Below are 21,853 nucleotides of genomic sequence, written 5' to 3' on the forward strand. Positions count from 1 at the left end.
TAAGACAGATTGGCCTTTCTTGACCCAAAACCAGAAGCTATTAAAAATCATGCTGATGTCAAGACGACCAGGGCCACAAACAAAGGAGCACTGATGGCAGCCTTGACTTAAATCTCCAAAAAGTCATCAGGTATTTGAGGGCCACGAGATCCTTTAACTTCTAAAAAACACTCCACAAAAAGATGACTGACCAATACAACAGGTTCTACAAACTTCTGCTTGCCTGGCTACCAGGCATTCATCTATAAAAGTAACTAATCATCCGTAATGTATTTATGAAGAGAGTGCAATGTTTAGAGCAATGCCCAATTTATAAAGCAGGAAGAAAAGGTCTGTTTTCTCTAGATCACTGTAGGACAGTGAAGGAGGTCGAAGTGACCATACAACACCCTCCCCCTTTTTTTTCTCCATTAGAAACATCCATACTAAAGTAAATTTTATCCATCAATTTCTGAGAGAAACTTAACACACTTCTGTGTATTTCATGCCAGATAGTCTCTGTGCTCATTTGCTTTAAATTAGGATCACTAGTTTAGTTTTGTTTCATTCCAACTTGTAAGACACGTGAAAGGCAAAAACCTCCTAAAATATCCTCTTTTCAGTTAGAGAGGAAAAGAGTTGAATAACAGCAGAAAGTGAATTCTTTTCTGTTGGTTATATGGAAGATTGTTTAAAACCTATGAAAAGCTTCCTCTCAAGAAGGAGCAAGAAAAAAGGACAACTTTAAATGCCTGTCTTTCCATGTCCTTCAAAATTTTGGTTTTTACTTTAATAAACTGCTTAGTCTGATCAACTTCAAAAAATTTGCTCTCCTCTGAACAGAGATATATTCTATCCCCAATCTCTATATATTGATGAATGTATTTATCTAAACTCTCTCCCATCAACCATGAATGAACAAATCTATTAATTTCAGTTACAGAGACACAGATATCTCTAGCTGGAACACACAGGCTGTTCTTATTTCCAGGATAATAAAAATAAATTGTTTTTTACTTGCATAAACAAAACATTGGTTTAAACTTACATGCAAATAGCTACCATTACCACCTTCCCTGGTCCCTTGAAAAACATAGATGCTGCACTGGAACGTGGCTACATAAAGAAATAAGAGATTATTAAAATAAAATAACCAAATCTTGACCTCATGAATGACCTACCATACAAGTTATTAAATAAAAACTTTGCATTGCCCTGTACTGCAAAAGCAAAGCTAGTCTTTGAAGCCTACTAATTTACTACTGAATGCTCACCCAAACTGCAGATGGGTCTTACATGTTTCTACAAATGGATGGCTATAAAAAGGATAAACAACCAAAGCCTCCAGCAGGGGCCACTGCAACCATAAGGACAGGAGCCAGCTGTACAGCAGAAAGATTAAGAAATCATTCTACCATAGCAGAGCACCTGGATCTAGGGAACAGGTCTGTTTAAGCAAAAAAGAAGGGCCAGTAGGGCACAGAGCAAAGTGTTAATGTTTTAGAGGTTTTTTTCCTTAAGAAACCTATTTAATTTCTTTAAATTAACAATGTATTTACTATACATGTTTATAGGCTATAGATGAAATCACAAATACAGCTGCAATTTGACAAAAAAAAACCCCACCAACCTTACTGGTGGATTACACTGCTACAGTAGTAACTCATTTAAACTGGCATCATAATATTTACCACTGCATTACAATCTAAGACACATCTGGTGTATTACAGCGCAATAAATCTTCCAATAATATTCAGTTAAACTTAGGCAACTGTTTCACAACTTCTTCCTTCAAAATGTGTCATAGTACATTTCATGGCATTTTTTTTTAGCCCAAAACTTTAAAACATCTCTTACCTTAGTATTTCCAAAGAACTCCTTGTATTCCCTCAACAGCCTTTGGTTTCTAAATAGATCTGCAATAAAAAATTGTTATCATGAATACGTACTAGTAACCGGTAGTTTCAAGAATTTAAGTCTATTGCAGCAGCCAACTTCTAGTAAGAGCTACATGGTCTGTCTGTCTTTGTGGAAAACTCCTCTCCTGGTACTGTTAATCAGAAACATATATTGTTACATACTCATGCAAAATGCCAAATACAATCTGTTATGATCCTATACATGGTTGTCATTTCTACCAACAAAGGATGATACACAGAGGGAAAGACTCAAAATACACCATCCCAAATCAAGGCATTCTACTGCCCCCCTCCTGCGCCTTAACCATGAAGGAGAGAGGGAAGGATGTTTCAAAGCAATTCTCTTAACATCAGTATCTTTCCATCTACTAAGGATGTTCAGTAACTTCAGAATAAACATTGGTATACTACAGTATCTCGAAGCTGTAGTGCTAGATTCTTCCCTACAAAGTTCTACAAAATACATTGTACACAATAATTTAAATAGATTAAAACAGCCAGTGGAGTACAAAGATAGTCTGTAAAAAAAGGGAGTTACCACTTCAAGTATATGTTTCAGTATGCTATTATGACTGAGTAATATTTTTTAATCTCATTTTTGGACTATGTCCAAGAATTATTTTGCTGGTCACTAAAATTTTTGAAACTACTGACTGTACTCTCAGTAGAAACACTTACAGGTATCTTAATAAGTGCCTGCAGCTCTAGCCCTTTTACTAGGAGGGTGTTCCAGTGGCATAAAAAAAAAAAAAAATTGAAAAGACCTCTAATTTTAAGGTGCATAATTGGAATAAGTACCTTGAAGCAATACTGCCTCTCCTGTGATTTTAACTGACTGGACAGATCAAAATCCATTACAAATTACTGATTTGACTGTACCTGTTATTGGTAATACCAGCGAGGATGACAACAATAATTTTAAACAAAAAGATGATTTGGGGGTATTTCCCCTGCTTCTGAAGCACAAAGGTAAGCTGAATTAATTTCAGAGTGAAAATAAGTAAGTAACAGTATGGTATCAAGATTTGGACTGGTTTTAAGTCCTTTCAAAATTTCCAATAAAAAAATCCAAAACCAAAGATGTTAATTATAATCTAAAAATTGAAAGCCCCTCAAAAAACTAAGTAGGACTACAGATCTCAACTGAACGTATATTCTTGCTCTATCACATAGATGATAAATTGTAAGATAGTAACAGACTGTATCTGCACAGACAGTAATGTGTTACTCTACACTATAAAACTAATTCCAAAGTTGTATGTTCTCAATGAAGGAACACACCATCTAGTGGATTTCTAACAATCACACTTTGTTGTTTACATTTGAAGTTATTTGAAAACTCTATACTCACTTTCTCTGTACTTGATCTCTGCCTCTTTACGTCGTTTTCTTTCTCTAGCAAGAGCCTCTGGACTACCCCAAACTTCAAGAGACCTGCACAGCGTAAAAGTAACTTAACAATGGTTCTATTTATGCAACTTCTTTTCAGTTTGACTACATTACAAATGCCTTTCGTGAAAGCAGAACACCACATCATTCTTTCTGATAAGAAGCCACGCAGACTATTTTACAGAATAAAAAGCTGGGCAAGAAGGGGTTGAGGACAAGCACTTAATCTTTGGACACATGAAACGTACCCTCCAATTTTATATACACCATGCAATTATTACAATAATGAGGATAAAATGTGTTCAGATAGAAAATGGAAAACATTATTGCCCCTTCACATTGTAAACCTGACTTTTAAAAATTTTTTCTCTCTCTCTCTTATATAATCCATTTTAAATGATCCAAACATTTTCCTTCATAAAAACATTCTTACTTTGCCTCTACATCCGACCTCAGGTACACAGTGAAAGTCTCAGTATCATCATGGGGGCTTCGTCGTTTAATTTTCCTCAGCTGGTCTAAATCACTAAGGAAAGTAGACAAACAGTTTACTGCAAGAAAAAGTTCATATTATTCTAATTTTACTTTTATGTCTGGGTTATCTTCCACAATTTTGATATTATTCATTTGCACTACAAAAAACCTGAAGTTGTTTACTTGAGCCAAACAGAACAGATATGCAACATGAAGCAAGTGATCTCTAGGATGCTATTGAAAACCATGTTTTCCACACTGAGAAGTCCAAATCATGTCCTCACATGATGAAATACTATACACACAAGACAAAGTAATAAAACACTGAATAATAAAGAATCCAATGAATGATCTGCATGTAATTGATCATGTGCACAAGTGCCAAATAAGAAGGTTCATGGCTTAACATCTCTACATGGAAATCAGAAGTCACACGACATGAGAAGTTAAGAAATTTAACCTCAAAACCTACACACCCAACACACGCTGCAAAAGGTTGGAGATAACAAAACTAGTTGGTTGAACAGATAAATTTCCTGTGCTGAGCTACATGCTAGGGCATCTACATAGAGAAGCATCAGGGATTATTTCTTAATTATTATTTTTAAAAATACAAGAGAACATTTCATTTTTAGTCCAACCAATTATCTAGTCTTTTTTTTTTTTTCTTCCCCTCCCCCCCCCACTTTTTGGTCAATCCAGCAAAAATTTAGCTGGTTATTTCTCTGCACAACAAGCCTGTTATGATAAAAATACGGCAGAGGACTAAGCATAACTTGTCACTGGATTTTCAGCAAAGACCACATTGGGTGACATACACTATATGTAAAAACTGGGGAGGAACAGTGACAGCATAAAAAGTTATAAATAAAGCTGCTAAGCCTTTAGATTTAATATGGGTCACACACATAACACGACAGACACCTCAACTATAGAGATACTCAGCAAGACCTGCTGGCAGGCGTGGCACATAGTAAAAGGTAGTAAATATGAATCAAGTAACAATAGTTAGGTTACAATGCACCAGATTATATTTTATTCCAAATTACAGACCTCACGTAACATGAAGTTTCCACTGATCTTTTAAAGACGTTCACATCAAACCATCATGACCCCAAAATGCTGAAACAAGAGTTATGTGCCATTCCCCCCTATAATTAGCTACTCTAGACATGGACTCCCCCCAACTAGATTTATGGTCACGTAAGTACAAATAAATTACTTTAGGAAGCAACTACAGAAACGTGCAAACTGAGTGCAAGTTCCTAATCCACTGCAACACAAGTAAACAAGAACTAACTTCAGCCACTTATGATTACGTACACCACAAAAACATTAGAAAAAGTTGCTGTGCAAAATCACTCTACAGTCACAATTACTTTTGAAGCACATACGAAGAAACAAATAATCACAATTCAAATTTCAACTCAAACCCGTCATACCTGGATTTAAGACAAAACTCATTTATTGCTCTGACTCCAGTGATGAAGTTGTTCTGCGTGTATTTTGGTCCATACTCTCTTTTTTTAAGGACTGCTTTCACTTAAAAACAGAAATAGATAAGCAAGTTAAGTCACTCATGGAGACTACAGCAGAAACTTCCAAAAGGTAATTCAATCTAGTGTCATGTCATGATACCTCTAAGTAAAGATCTGAAAAACACTGCTTGTCAGTGAGATAGAAAACTTAACAGTGAAGAGTAAGGAATGTTCTTCATTGTGGAAACAAGTAAGAAGAGAATGATTTACCTCCAGAAATGCTACTTGCTAAGTTGTAGTTCAGGGCTCTCAAACATCCCCCACACTTAACTGCCACTGTCAGCTACCTCTCCAACTTTGATGGCAGAGATGGTATTTGGCTACTAAGATAGCATTCAAACATGGCAATTTGGAAACCCTTGCTCTAGCAACTGAAATGGCAACATAAAGCTCCATTTCTTTTTTCCAATACTTAACCAATTCCACCTTCTGCAGATAAGATTTTTGACCTTTGCAGACCACACAGAGAACTGACACAGACTGTCTGTGTCATTTTTCTCAACTATTACTTTCAAAATTAGCACACTTAATATTGGGCATTTATAACAATTAAAAATAGACATTCTTCATTTATAATGTTTCGTATGTCTAGAAGATGTACTCTTATCCCATCAGGTTTTCATGTACAAGGAAAAGAATACCACACATATTCAGAAAAAGGATAAATGGAATTTTAAATTTATGCCATTATTTCCTGCTTGTCTATACACACATAACTTTATCTTATTTTCAAATGTAAGCCACTATACACTCACTTCCGTTAAAAACATCATGCTTATTGGAAGAAGAGTTGCAATTGCTGAAGGCTGTAACATTAAAGAACACAACTGAAAACAAAAAGCTCAAATTCTGCAGGCAAGAAGACTTACAAACACACATGAACTTCCTGCATATCACAGGACTGATGATTTCTATAGTTAGTCCAGAACTTCTCCTTAAGTCACAGGATACTTAGAGAAAGATACTGCATTTAAAGGCTCTGAGAAAAATTGTCCCAGAGTTGACACCGCAATGTAGACATTGTCTTATTTCTGAGTTTTGAAAGCTTAAAGGCAAAATATATTCCCTGACACTCAACAATGCACTAACACTTCAGATATCATTATTTACCATCATAATCTGATTTCTGTCATCCAGTTTGAACTTAAACAATTTTTTAAGTACTTGAATAATCACATTCATCCCACAATGCTCCTAAGCAAAGGTGACAAAAAAAATTAGAGATTTTCTAAAAACAGTCCATCATTTAGTAAGATGATGATGATGACAGGATGAACATTTTAAACAAGAAGAATGCTTCCCATCTTTTCTTACTCAAAACAGAAATATATCCGAAGTGCATTAACCCTGTATAACTTGTGGATTTATCAAACACTTACTAATCCATCTTTCAGAAACAAAGGTAAATTTCAGTAAAAGAAAATTGTACATTGCAGAATATCTCAACTATCCTACCCTTAGTTCAAATAACCGCATAAAATTAGTTATAAGGGGGGGTGGGGTGGGTGTCAATTTGGTATTTCCAAAAGAAGGATAAAGCCCAATAAAAGAGGATGTAAATAAAACACTTTAAATAGCACAAATTTTTAAGATTAGTGATTCTCTACAAATGTTGTCTTAGTAATACTTGGATCAATAACTTCCTAAGTCACAGCAGCATCTGAAGGCTAGAATTCCACTTTCTAGACACTATCAACATCTTTAACAGAAACATTCTTGCTTGCGCATCTATAATCTAAGAGGTAAAACTCTCTTCTCACTGAAATATGTATCTATTTTTACAATTGTTTCACAGTCTATCTAATTTCTCCTATCTACCTTGTATGTTCCCCCTGCATGCCTACGCTAAGTGACAACAGACCCAAAGAAATTGACATAAAGGATGTAGACAAAAATGTACAGAAAATATACATCAGAGACACTGATCTCGCCTTGTTACTAACAAGTACTACGGTTTGATGTTTCTTTAAATTCAGGGAAAGACAGGAAGGAATTTTTATACAGTTTGCAGCCTGCTGAGTCACTTTCACTCCAGAGATTTTTTTTTTTTTGACGGAGTTTAAAGAGAAATGGCAATTTCTATTTTGATAAAGTTCTTTCCATACATAGAAGGCTAGGAGTGATCAAAAGTACAGGAGTTTTTAATAGCATAATTCTCACAATAACATAATAGAAACTATCAGAGCGAAGATGGAGTGAAATCAGGTCATGAAAGAAAGTTATGCTCTTATTTTATCCACTTATGTTTTCAAACAATGTAACTAAGGACAAAGCATGTATTTGCTACAGGCAGGCACAAATAGGAACATTACAGGACTCAGATTAGGCACTTCATGTGGTCAAAATATATTTAGAAGCACCACTGATTAGATTAACTCAGCAATAAGAAGGAACAGAGGAAGACTTAGAACAAGGAACAGGGGAAGATCAAGTATTCAGCTTAGCCACATTAAGTCTGAGATGGTGAATGGACATGCCTAAAAACATGCAAGGAGGGCAGACTGTGATATATGAGAAAACAAATTAAGTCTTTTCCTGATAAACTCACTAGCTTAAATGAAACAATTAAAAACAGACACGGAAGAATGAACAATTAGAAGGAATACTGCTATATTTGATTTTTCTGGAGTCAAACAACTGGGTACCAAGTAAAGCTGACAATACACGTTGTGTTTTAAAATGTTGTTCACATAACTTGTTACACAATTGAAGAGGAACCACAGTTTCCTTACACATTATCTTTTTTGACTGCTAGTGGACAGCAGTAAAGTTCCAATACAGGAAGTATTTACCTTTTACTTGGATTGGCTCTTTAAGGAAAGACTGCTTTTGACCTGTACTGGTCGTATCTTGTCCTGTAAAATAAAAATAAAGCTCACTATAAATAGGGAAGTACCTACTTTTCTTTTTAGTAAAGAGTTTGGTTGACATAACAAAATAAGAATTTACCTTAATATTGCTTTCCACCCTGACAAGTAAAAAACATTTTCGCTAGATTTCCAACATTTAAAACTCTCAAAATAAAGGACAGAAATAGTACAAAAATAAATAACAAAATAAGGCATTTAATACAGCGTTGATCAATAAATTCCCAGCAGCTTGCAGAAGAGCACTGACTTGCAACATACTTCAGAAAGTATCCTGAATTTTTAAAAAAATATTTTGACAGTGTACTTATAGTTTGGGGCAAGTTTTATGCAAAATTTTAGATTAGTAAATATAATTAATTCTGTGTAGTTTATGTCTCATAGAGCTTTCAAGTTGTAACTCAATTTTAAGGGACTGAACCCTTTTCACTTACAAAAAGCTAGCTCCTTAAAATACAGAATATTTAAACTAAAATCCACAACTCTTGTGTCACAAACTGGAGCTAGAATGAAAACAAAGTATTTTAGCTGGTTTTGAAATGTGAGGATATGACTCAATAAAAAGCCAATAAAATACAATTTACAGTACTGTTAAGTGAATCTTAATATTTGGAAAATAATAAATTCCAGTAATTTCAGTGAGATTCCTACTTAGAAATCAGAAGTACTACGTGAAAATACAAACAAATATTGCATCCTTATCTCACACATCTCAACATAGCTTTCAGAACAAACACCTTATGATTCTACCACATTGAACCAACATACCCACTCTTGTGCCCTAACACTCTCTAACACTGGAGGTTTGCCACACATCCACAGTCGTTAACAAAATTAAAACTGCCCTTGTTGAAAGTGACATATTAAAAAAAAACACTGAAGATTCTTCAAGCTGGTCTGCGTTAACGAGATACTCAAATTACTCAAAGGTCAGATATTCTTGAAGCTTGGACTACATAACTATCTGTCCATCAGGCAATTAGTTATTGCCCTAACAGCAACTGAGGACTAAGGCTAATAACAATCTATGTATACTTTCTTGGAAAAGTAACACTTAAAAATTTATGAAACTGATCTTATTACACAACAAATAAGGCTGGTCCACAAATAAACAGCATTCCTAAAACAGTCATCCCTATCAGTTATTGTTTGACTTGAAAACAAAAGCAAAAAAAAACATTGCTGTTCCTTTCCTTTCTTTTTTTACCTCGTTTAAAACACCAGGCAGTCGATCTATCAATAGTCATGATAAAAAACTTGAGCTAAGATTGCTTAGCAAAAACTGAGTAGTAGTTTCTTTTCAGAAACTGCGTGCAACCATTTATGTCACTGAAAGAAATATCACCAAAACTATTTAAGAAAAGATTGGGTCATAAGATTTCAGAGGGGGGTGGGGGGAAAGGCACAAAAATATAAAGATTTGTATCTATGTACACCAAGTACCCTTTTAAAGTTTACTACCTCATCCTAGAGGCTGGACAAAATCACAGTGCATCAGTGAGGGGGGGGGGGGGGGGGGGGGGGGGAAGAGTACTGAATACTTCAATTAACAATCACTGTTTTTCAGACAAGCAAAGGCTGATATGCTAGAACGTTCAAGATGAATAGACTAGTATTTGCCATATCATATTAAAAGCAAAAGCATTTCCCAAGTTTACCGATAAAGAAATGGAAGTCCAAAAGAGATCCATTATTTGCTAAATATTTAAGTTACTGGAAAAAGTATGGCAATCTTTACAAGTAGTATATTACCTTTTCAGAATTCTATCAAAAAAATTTTTTTTTAAATAAACAGTAGTAATACATCCATAATGCATAAGAACGTTCTATCCACTAGGCCCTGGAAAACACACCCTAAATTAAGCATGCGTATTACAATATGCATTCCAAAATAAACTTCAAAGCAATTGTTCATCTATGCACAATACCTCTAGGCTGCAGTTTCATATACGCTTGCATACATCGGCCCCCACTCTCAACAAAAAGTAAGTCTCACGGTGCCCATGTGGCACAGTTCCACTCAAGGCTTACTATGACTCAAGGCCACGCTCACAAGGGCAGCATCTCTCCTCCAGCCATTTTAGAGACAGTGAGCAGGATCAGCTTACTGGTCCATTCTACCTCTACCCTAGCTCCGCAAAACAAGAAAGCAATTAGTTTTTCACAAAACAGGCCTAAGCATCATTAATGCCAGCACAAGAGAAGGAGTAGGCAGATGGGGTGAGAGAAGTTGGGAACACCCTTTCTGATGATAGTCAACGATTATATAAACTTAAGGCAATCACGAAAGCAATAGGGCTAGACTGTTTTCACATGTCTGATTTTTAACACCTGTAACTGCCCATTAAAAACCCAGAAAATACCAACAACTACAACTGGCTCTACAGTCTTTCACTGTATTCAGGCAGACATTCTTCTACAAGAATCTCACCCTCTAGCAACCATCTTCAGCTCAAGACTATCCAAGAAATGTAAACTGTCTTACGTATTACCCTCTTCTACAATCCAGTCACAGACTTAAGAAATAATATCCAATTGTTACACTTAAGTGTTGTTCTAAGATTCACTTTTGTACTTCCGAACATCAGAAAAGTAATACTCTTAGCTGGCTATGCTACTCTATATAGTTACTAGCTTTTAAAGACTGCTGCAAGTCTCAGGAATTTACAAGTTACTAAAGAAAGAATGAATACCTGCTAACCTGACAATGAAGAGAAGAAAATTTTCTTTAGCAGACCACTTAGTTTTAGACAAAAGCACACAGAAAGAGAACTTTTGTTTTAAAAAGCATTTGTTACCTCTTAAGCACAGTAGCCTTCCAAACATATATCTGTGCAGTCCTACACTGAATAAGCAGAAAAAATAGAGGATACGACGATAGAGCAAGGACAAGACAGTTCTGAATTTCACAAGCACCTAACTAGCACAAGATTTACAGTCAAACTGAACAGCAAGGAGGGTCAGCTTATGCCATCATATCAAGTGTTTAATGTGAATGCTGCAGGTATGACAACTGTCAGAAACAGAAAGCTCTAGCAGATGAAACGGCTCAGCCTTCTTTACCAGTCATCTATAGCCTGACCTGGAGAAGTCACAGTGCTCAGTATTCACACTCATTCAATCTTAACGACTAGTTCATTTCACACAACGAACCTGAAATACTACAAGAAGAATTCAAGTAAGCAAGCAAGGTGGTAAAAGAGAAGTAATACATTCTATTTCTTATCCCTTAAGTTACCTAATCCCTTCTGACATCCACATTTTATCATCACCACTTTAAATTTCATTACTCTAAACTTAAATCTTTTAAATACTGGAATGACAAAGAAATACATTTCAGCATTCCTCTCTGCTTATGCATTTGAAATGTATATATAGATGCCCACAAACAACAAATACTCAGAATTCTGCAACCGTAATATTACATAATTAAAAAAAAAGTTATCAATTGTTAAATACATAAAGTTTTTACATTTATATAAATAGTCTGTATTTTAGCTTAGCACTACCTGTTCCAACTTTATGCATGGTTTCTTCAGGGGTTGATCTATTTGTATCTTCTGATCCAAGATCTTTTTTCTGGCCATTGGAGGTATAAACTCTCACTTGACTCATCAACTGCACAGGCAGACGATTGCATGGTAGAATATAAGACAGACTCCCACTTTTCATTGAAGCTTGCCATCCTAACAGGGGGAGGAAAAAACGATTTTCAGGCAACTGTTTTGGAAGGAAAAAGAAGGGAAAGCGGTCCAGCTATACCAGCACAAGTTATGGAAAGTCAGCTTTTACGTACTGAGCTGTGCTTATTTTACGCAGGTTTAGGAATTACAAAATGGAAGTACACAGCATGCTTTCACTGCCTCCCTTCAAAGATCCACTTTTAAACTTCATTCTAACATTAGGGGTTTTTCCCATACAATGTGGTATGCACTTTTTCCAAAGACCTCTAGATGATCTTAAGGGGGTAAAAAAAGAAGAAAGAAGATACAAAGCTATTTGATAAGATTAGCTGACTGAATATTAAGTCCCATTCTAGTCATACTGCCTCAAAGTCTCTAAAAAAAGTATCGATAACAGAACAAATACAGACCACTACGAAACTATTAGCCAGTGTACACTCTGTGTGTACACCCTGTACAAGCCACAGCTTACCAATTAAGAAAAACTGAACTGTGTGCATTACAAATCAAGAACAACATGCTACAGAAGTTACATAGAAAAGCACACAACATTGTATAAAACATTTTATACAGAAGAATCTTAAATTCTGCAGCATTTACAACAGACAAATTAAAAGGTAACTATGTAAAAAGCCTACTGACAAATCACCCTGGGTAGGCAATCTTCAATTTCAAAAGACTAGCCAAAAGCAGAACTGTCCAACCTGCGTTAGCAACCAGTTTCTTTTAGGCAGCACAAACACTTCTGTAGAGAGGGTATATAACTCCTCCAACCAGAAGTGCAACAGGCCAACTGGCTGCTTTGGAAAGCACTCATTAAAAGAATAAATAAATAATAAAAAAAAAAAGTTAAGCAGTGCTGATAAGTCATAGAAAGTATGACTAATCATATATGAATAATGCACCTCTCAACAAAATGGTAATATTTTATAAAACTGTTTGTCCCACAACAGTCTCAACAGCTTTCCTTTTATTTTAGTCCACTACAGTAGATACATCTGCATATGTGCATGCACCCATCTGAACCTTCCAGAAGAATAATTTCACCGCAAAAGTCAGATAAGCTCTTACTACTAGTTGTTGCTAATGTGACAAAAACCCAGAAAAATGAACTCAACACAGCTCAGCTGTGAACTTACTGATTACAATTCGCAAAAGACTACAATAAATATATGGCACAAGATGAGCAGCGTTGTTTCCTAAGCTTTGGCGATACTGGAGCAGTTGAAAAAGGGAAACTTAATCAGCACATTTAGAGGACGTTTTTCCTACTAATCCGTATGCACAGAAGAAACCATTAAAGAAAAAGATATTTGCTGCAATTCAACCACATGCGATTACATGAAGAGGGACAAACCCGGTCAGAATTCAAACTTCATGGGATCTGTGGCCTCAAGGAAAAGCCAGGGCTCACTCAGAGCAACGCAAGTCCTGCAAGACGACGCTTCACTTGGTAGAATTACCGCAAACTTCAACCGCACAGACGGCCGTGATGCATCAGTTTTCTGCAAGGCTGGTGCCGCCAGGCCTAGGAAGGGCGTGCGAACACACGGGCCGTAAGGCGCTACGCCGGTCAGGATACGCCGCCCCCCACCGAGGCACTCACCACTTGGACGCTTTCCTCCGCTTCAAGTGGGCACTCGGAGGGCAGCCGGCGCTCCCCGGCGGCTGCCGGCCCGGAGATGCCCCCCAGGCGGGAGCAGCCTGGCTGCCTCAGGAGGAACCCCCTCCCGCCCCTGCTGCCGCCCGCGGCCGGCCGGCCGGCACCGCTTCCCCCCACGCCAGCACGCAGCCTGACTACGGCTTCCCAACGGGACTCGACCGGGGAAGGCGGGGGCCCGCCGCGGCGGCGGGCCGGGCCCCGAGGGACTCACCGTGACAGGCGCGGGGGAGCGGCGGCGCCCCGCACCGCAGGTACAGCCGGTAGAGGCCGCGGCAGCCCCGCCGCTGGGCGGCCAGGGCCGGCATCATGGCGGCGACCGCACGCGGAGCCTGGCCGCTCCCCGCCAGCGGCCGGCGAGCGGGCGCCGATTCGCATCGGAGAGGAGGCCCCGGCCCGGCCCCGGCGCGGCCCCCGCTGGCCCCCGGGCGGCAGCGGCAGCCGGCGGTGGGCGGCGCCGCGGCACCCGGATGTGCGGGGGGACCTCGGGGACGCCCGGCCGCCGCCGCTGACTCAGCCGCGCCTGCGCGGAGCGGCCGCCTCGCCTCGCCTCAGCTGGGCCGGGCGCCCGCGGCGGGGCCGGGCCTGGGAGGGACGGGGCGGCCAGGACGGCCCCGCTCCGGGCTGGCGTTTAAAACCGGCTGGACCCTGATCGCCCCCCCACCCCTCCGGCTCGCCTGCAGCGGGGCTGCACCTGAAGGAGGCGTCGGGAGCAGCTGCTTTGCTGCTCGTAATAGAGAGATAATATATACGTGCGTGTGTGGGTGTGACTGACGTACGTACGCACGCTAAATTTGTTAGCACGGGTGAAAACACGTACTGTGTTTTTAGTAGATAACATTGAAACGCCTATGCTACATCTCTTGGCAAGGTTTTTTATGTGAAAATGCTCTTCCCTACCTCTGCGTGTCCCCTAAAACGTGCTTCCCGGGTCCGTGCTGACAAAACAAAATCTAATTTAAAAAAAAAAAAAAAAACAAAAAAACCAAAACCTTTCTTTCTCCAGCGTGCCCTGCAGATGATCCTGCAGTCAGAGGATTGTGATGTCTTCTTGCAGCCAGCCCAGCCCTGCTGTGACACTTCCTGCTCTTCTGGCTCAGAACCATGCATGTAATTAGTCCCACTGGTATCATATTACACCTTTTTTTTTAATTTAAAACAAACAAACAAACAAACAAAAACCCCACCAAACCACATTTGGGCAATTTTAAGTTGTTCCAGGACAGCTTTGATGTTAGCTTACATGACTGACAAAGCGTCTCTGGCTTCCTTGTCTTCATTTGCACGCTGTGAGGAGCATGAGAGCTCACCAGAAGTTAGCTTGGCAGGGTATGTGGATAATTAATGTGCCTGATAATCCCCAAAGCATTTGATCACTGAGGAGAATTATTACAGTGCCTGTCTTTAACATACCCAATTAGATTTTGAACAAGGTTTGCTGGCACATAACTTCTTTACCAGCCAGCTAGCTATTAGCGCTGCCATTACAAGTTTTCCTGGAAGCCCAATGGAGGCAGATTGAAGTGAAATACTTGCATAAAATAATTAACACCCTTCTTCCCAGTAGTCCAATTGCAGCCATACCAGGTGAATCAGGACTATTGCAACAGATGCTGTATCATTAAGTACCAGATGTACGGCAATGGAATTAAATACTAAATTCACTGCAAGTTGTAAAGTAGCAAAGGTGGGGTCAATTCACCAATTTTAGCTGGGGTCTAACTTGCAGCTGATGTATGTTTTGCTGGCTGCTTATTATTTTGGCAAGAGCCTAACTAAAAAAAAAAAAAAAAACCACGAAACATGAGGTTAACAGAATTCCCTTTCTTTTCCCTACGTAAAGATATTTGAAAGAATCTAGACATTCTTGAAACATTTGTAACTCCTGAAGAGTCTCTGCTATACTCTAGAAGAGAAGCTAACAGTTGCATTACTTCTAAAAATATTTTTCTTCAGATTTATCATTTCCTATCCAAAACCAAATGGAATTACTGAACTATTTCATGTTCTTCTATCTAGCTGAATAACTGAATTTGCCTTGTCTGGTTTTGTTGTTGTAAATATGAAACAGGAAGGAAAATAATAAAGCTGGAATATCATAGACAGACTAACAGATACTACCAGTGAGGCAGTCAACCAGGATTTACATTATCAAGGGCTCTGCATGAACCTTTCTATTGATAAATACTGAAACCTGAGGAAGGAGACAAAAGAACAGGCAAAAGAACATCAATAACAGCCTGTTCAGCATGGGATAGCCGAGTACATAAAGCAATTGATAATGAATTGCCATGCCTCATGGCACATAGCTGCAGCATCCTAAAACAAAAATCTCAAATGCTTGTTTATGAGCATCACTACTGTTAGTTATTAATCACTAGCAATGAATGGAGAAACACCCGAAATGATAGGGAACTGTTTACGTATTTCAGCACATCCAAACTATATTAAAGTTTTTGCCTATGGCAAAAAACCCTACTATATATAGCCATAGCGAATAGGTGAGATCTTGTATCTCATTGAGTGGCAAGATTTTTATTCAATATAGCTGGAATTACTTCCTAAGGTTTAATTGGGAATAATGATTATTCAATAGCTATTTTAAGCCCATATTTCATGAAATCAAGCCAGTTTAAAGAAAAGAAAAAAAATCTCATTCACATTCAAGTTGCTAAACTCTGACCTGATTAAAAAATATATTATTTATATATGCCATGCTTGTACAGGGGCTTCTATGCCATCTGAACCTCTGGCTAGGGGACAGAGGCTGCTCATATACCTGTTGCGTGAAGACCTTGATATACTGCTCATAAGAGGGAGGCTGGCTACCGTATTGGTGTCATTTCCTGAGGCATCCTTTTGCAAAAACTCTAGAACCTTGTTGTATAAAGCATATTACCTTGTGGTATGTTTTATATATATATATTTATATATATAAGTTCTTACAAATTTACAAGGTTAAGTTGCTTTACCACATTAAAAAGGTCTTCAGAAAGAAGAGGGACTGTGTGGGTACAACCTTTTAAGATTTAGAACCTGCTTTATGGAGACAATTGAAAAGTTTCTTGATCTGTAAGCAGTTCTAAGTAAAGACAGGCAACTGGATTGAAATATAGACCTTTGGAAACTTTTTTCCTCCTTCTTGTTTACTTAAAAGAAATCAGTAACTGACTGGATTACTCACACTACAACAGTACATCATGATGAAATTCTCCAATGTTACTATCTGGCAAGAAATCTGTGATATGTAAAGGCTAATATACAGTGAAGGATTTTAGTGTTCTTTATATGAAAAATTATGTAATATAAAGCCAATTTGAATATTTTCGATTCTGAAATTCATTAAAGATTTCAAGTTCATAGAGTGGAACAGACTTGCAGTGTCCCCAGATCATTGGCAAGAGATGGTGTAATGACTTACTACAGTTTACTCTTTTGGGATTCCCATAACATCCCACCTTGTGTATCTTTCATACAGCATAGCAAGGTTTTTAAAAGGGAAAGACTGATTTTGCACCTTTTATGATACTACACATGTATTGTTAACACCAAGCAAATACACACTGATAGTTCAAAAAAAGTATGAATACATAAAGTATTCCAGTGATCCCAAACCAAAGCCTTTAAGTTTTTCAGGTAAAATATTTAAATTCACAGAAAAAGAGAAAATATTTTGTGGTGGGCAGGTGCTTGAGGCAAATGACTCTTCTGAAGCACAAAATGGTGAATCTACGGAAGTCTGTGTAACACTGCTCTGAGTCACATAGGTCTGTGAAGTTATTTCATGGTCACTGGGTCAAAGATCAACATAAACTACAAGTAAATATCTTTCATTTCCAGCACATGGATAAGTGTTTTCAAATATTCACATGCAGTTCATTCACCTGAACACCAGCAGAGTCATCTTCAGTTTCTTGAACTGCGTGCAGGAGTACTCAACCACCCTTTTTGAGCCCAGCAGTGGCCAGTGACCTCCTGCTGCTGGGAACCCAGGTGACACATGCCAGATCTTCTGGCAGGCCAAGCTGACATCAGTCCTGCAGAATCAGTTGAAGTTGGAGTACAATAAAGCAAAGGGAGGGAATTCCAGAAGAGAGAAAGGGTTTCACAAGAGCAGACAACAGGAGACAGGACAGGTAAAGAAGGGAAGGAATACCAGGATAGGAGAAAGATGGGATAAACTTTGAGGGCTAGAGATTGACAGCAGACATGGAGGCAGAGGTATCATCTGGCCCTTTATTTAGTGCTCAGAAGACCTGAAGAGAGCACCTGTTGTCTCCATGGTTTGGAAGCCCTCCACTGCCATATGCACTTGGTACACACAGGAGACCTTGGCAGTAATGCAGCTCCCACCTGGCTCCTGTATCCGTGACAGACTAGAGCTCATCAGGGGTGAGCCTAGAGCAGACATTCCAGTTTGGTTTCATGGTAAATGAGAACAATCAGGGGATTCACTTGAAAAACCCAGTATGGCTCTGATTTGACATGCCAATGCAGGCACTCCTTTTAGCTATCCAATACTCTGTTTTCCTAAAGGGAGGCATTACACTTTTAAAGAATTTGCTCTCACAGTTGGGAATGGAGAGTCACTTGCCTATCTCAACAGAAATCAATGGGAGTTATACTGGGACATAGGCAGCTACAATCAAATTAGAGAAAAGGGAAAGATTCATACAACGTATATCCAGAAATGTGCACTTCATAGATATGCAGGAAAAAAGATGAAAATATTACTGTTCCTGTATCAATAATCCCATACACATGTAGGAAAGACTTCAGCTGTAAAGCAGCAAAAAAGGAATCAGGATTCTGCCAATATAATTACTATGCTTTATGACTGCAAGGATTTGACAATAATTTTTTTAAGACCTTTATTATGGGATGCTCTCACAGATCTTAGGGTCTTTTAGGTTCCCAACAATCACAACAAACATTTGGGCTTGTGAGTCATTACTTCTTTAAAGAAACCTTAACCATAAATCTGGTTTTCTTTTGATCTCCTTTCTAATGCATAAGGCAGATAGATACCTGTGAAGCCAAAGTACAATAAATCGTGAAAAGACATGATTCTCCTGAGAAATCTAAAGGGAAAAAGACTCTCCTGTAGCCAACATACACGAGGAGCACATTAAAATGCTAAAATGTTTTGCTTCATAGTTGCAAACCAGCCACTAGAGGTCACTGGTTTGGAATAAAACTAGCACACGGAAGAATTCATTTTGTTTCAGCTGACCAAATCGTATCATCAAATAAAATTTCCAGCCTTTGAGTAAGAAAAAATAACTCCTAAGGTTAGCAGCACTTACCTTCATCCTAAAGCAGAAAGCTAGTTTAAAATTCTTAAATACCAGATATATAATACATAATATATCGAAACAGCTACTCTTATCTCTACAGTAATATGCAGACGTGCACAGGAACACAGGACTGCAGGAAGCTTCCTGCATCATCAGGTCTAGTCTCCTGCTACTCCACCTGTCCTACAATCTTTTACATGAACAAAGCAAGGACCAGCTTAAAAGCAACTTGATTCTTTTGCTTGTAAGAAAAAAAAAATGATTACAAGAATGTGAAATAAGCTTGACTAGTACTCTTGAAGTGTAAAAAGGCAAGATATTAGAAGCACCTATGCAGTGCAAGAATATTTTTTTTAAAACTATTTCCCATACAAATGTGTAATGCTCTGCAAAGAGAGAAGGCTTACAGAGGGCAGGAAGAGGCTTTTTAGTCATAAAGAGCAAAATGTATTAAAAAAGCCAAATGGCAAAAACCCCTCAAAATATTCTGTGTTTTATTTAGTCATCTGTCTGCTGCTGTAAGTATACATACACATCATTGATACACAGCACATACACATTGATGCAACCAAACATCTTGCTTACCTCTGCCCCAGAGTGATGTTAAAAAAGAGAATTAAAAATGTGAATAGAACCACTGGATGCACAACAAATGCACGCTGAACTAATGCTTGATGCTGTAACTGTAGCTTCTGATGTTTCAGTATTTCTGTATTATACAGTTATACAACCAATAAAATGCCAGTGGACACATGAGAATTCATAAAGTCAACTTCAGATTTCCATCTGCCATTACAAAAAACACTTGCTAATAATGCCTTTGATTTAAACTTTATCACTGAAAGGATTCACAATGATTTTTGTTGTGCTTTAGTCAGAACCTAACTGAAGTGGCTGTAACAGAAAGTACATTGAAAGGGATTGTAATAGGCAAACATCTGTCATCTCAAAACACTGTTTGGTCAGATTTTTCTAGATTAAACAAATTAAATCCAAACATGTTAAAATGCTGAGTTATGAATATAATGTTCTATATGTGTCTTTGCACAGAAGCCAACATACATCAGGACAAAACCCCATGCAGTTGCACATACGATACCTTCCCCTAGATTGCCAATATAAAAACGTAGCAAAGCAACATGGAAACAGAAAAGCTAAAAAAAAACAAAGCCAAGAAGCCCAGTAGCAATATAGACCATAGTAAGTGTTTATTTCTCTACTTTTCCACTACAGGAGCTTCAAACATAATGGACAAGAAAACATAATTCCACTGCAGCTGTTTTCCATTTTAAGTAAGCCAAGATCAGCCTGTCAGCTCTTGTACAACATAGCAGCATCTGAACATGCTATTCCAATAGTACTTTAATAGAGACTAAATTAGGAATAATTTACAGCTAGAAGACTTAAGTACTATCCAGAGGATACCGACGGCATAAAACCATGAATGGTGAATTGGGATTTGTGAAAGCAAGAGCACCCAGCAGGATTTCCATACTTCTTTTCAGCACATAGCACTGAACTGCATTCTCCTAACATTTCTCCCCATTTCTCTTCCTTCTCCTTCTATTATACTTCCACCTTTGTGAAAACTATAGTTGGCATTGCTTTAACCCTTGCAGATAATCTAGCCCTGCACCTTTATCATTTCTGATTTTCAGCTTAATTTTCCTGCTAAATATAATCATCCAACATACTCTTGCTCTTCACATTGGCAAAGGTGCCTCAGTGAACATTCGTAGGAACACATACAGAGCAAATGAAAATACCATGATCTGCCCTTGTTCTCAGGGAAACCAGTTTCCTCACCCCAGGCAGGAGCCTGGACTGCTGCAACAGTTTACTCACCTTACAAGCAAGATATCATGGTCAGGCACATGGAAACCTGGATAAAGGGAGATGAACTCAAATTAACCATTGCTTTCTTTTAAGAGCAGTGTCTTTCATGGCTCCTCAGAACACAGTCCACACTACTGCTTCTACAAATCCACAGCTGCATGGTGGTAGCCAGCTGTGGTAGAATGAAGTCCATCTGGTTGGCACTGGGGTTGAACGGAAGTCAGCTATTTAACATGCCATCACAAATGAGCTAAGCCTAGCCCACAAGAAGAAAGGTAACATAGGATCACATTATTAACAACACTAGTTTACAATTTAGCTTACTAGTTGCAAAACAATTATTATACTGATATAAACTGCAAGTAATCAAGCGCTAGCTATGACTCGTTTTCAGTTCAGCAGTGGCACTTATTTAGGTAGTGGGATGTAATCAGTCACAAAGTAACATATTTTAAGATTAAAGGGACAAGATGACTGCCAAAACACAGGTGTACAGTCAACTTTATTAAAAATTGCACAGAAAATATGGCAGTACACGGAGCATATATGTAATTTTTTCACAAGACTTGTGTTAACTACACCAGGTGTAAAGCAGAATAGCTCCAATTAAAGACAGGGATCAGCTCTCTTGGTTTTGATATACAGCTTAATCTTCCTTTTTCTCTAGAAAAAAAAACACAAATAAGAAGCCACAGTAGCTCACTGCATCCTACACTAAACAAAAAAAAAAAAAAAAAGAAACCCCAAACCACCCACCCGACACGCACCTAGAACATTTAACACAGAAAGCTGTTGGTCAGTAACTCAAACTCAGAGATTTGAACTTAAACAAGTGCTGTTTTGCAACACAACATTGCTAATATTTTAAATCCAGACAAAAAAGCCTATACAATTTGATTTCAAGAACATCAACAAAACCATAGCTGTATCAATACAAAAAAAACCAATTTAATTTGTTTTGAAATAAATATTTAACATACAAAGCACATACAGTGAAAAGGGGTCACAATAAATTACAAATGGAGATACTTGCTCATTCACTGAGAAAAGCCCTTGATATTTCCAATTTCATACCATCAAATTTATCATTCTTGCTGATTTAAGCACAGCACTAAACAAATATGGATCCCAGTGCTTTCTTTCACAGGTACTGGCATGGATAATTTACTGCAGTGATCCAATTTGAAAATCAGTAGGGACCAGTAAATCAC

At 38.2% G+C, this 21,853-nt stretch overlaps 1 protein-coding gene across 2 annotated transcripts in view; it reads right to left on the reverse strand.

Annotated features, from left to right (window-relative positions):
* Positions 1 to 20,669, reverse strand: part of SLC30A9 (solute carrier family 30 member 9) — a 45,773-nt gene extending 25,104 nt beyond the window's left edge. The window contains exons 1-8 of one of the 2 annotated variants that reach the window (XM_075709352.1): positions 20,652 to 20,669; positions 11,676 to 11,852; positions 8,092 to 8,154; positions 5,204 to 5,303; positions 3,721 to 3,813; positions 3,250 to 3,332; positions 1,837 to 1,895; positions 1,028 to 1,095 (exon numbers count right to left, since the gene is read on the reverse strand). In XM_075709352.1, the coding sequence (XP_075565467.1) occupies positions 1,028 to 1,095; positions 1,837 to 1,895; positions 3,250 to 3,332; positions 3,721 to 3,813; positions 5,204 to 5,303; positions 8,092 to 8,154; positions 11,676 to 11,838 (629 nt within the window). In that variant the 5' untranslated portion in view covers positions 11,839 to 11,852; positions 20,652 to 20,669. Of the gene's footprint in view, positions 1 to 1,027; positions 1,096 to 1,836; positions 1,896 to 3,249; positions 3,333 to 3,720; positions 3,814 to 5,203; positions 5,304 to 8,091; positions 8,155 to 11,675; positions 11,853 to 13,723; positions 13,836 to 20,651 lie in introns of those variants that run through there. The other variant, XM_075709354.1, reaches the window with a different exon arrangement.
* Between the last annotated feature and the right edge of the window lie 1,184 nt (positions 20,670 to 21,853).

Source organism: Pelecanus crispus, chromosome 4 (genome assembly GCF_030463565.1).
Source record: "Pelecanus crispus isolate bPelCri1 chromosome 4, bPelCri1.pri, whole genome shotgun sequence".
NCBI classification, from domain to species: Eukaryota; Metazoa; Chordata; class Aves; order Pelecaniformes; family Pelecanidae; genus Pelecanus; species Pelecanus crispus.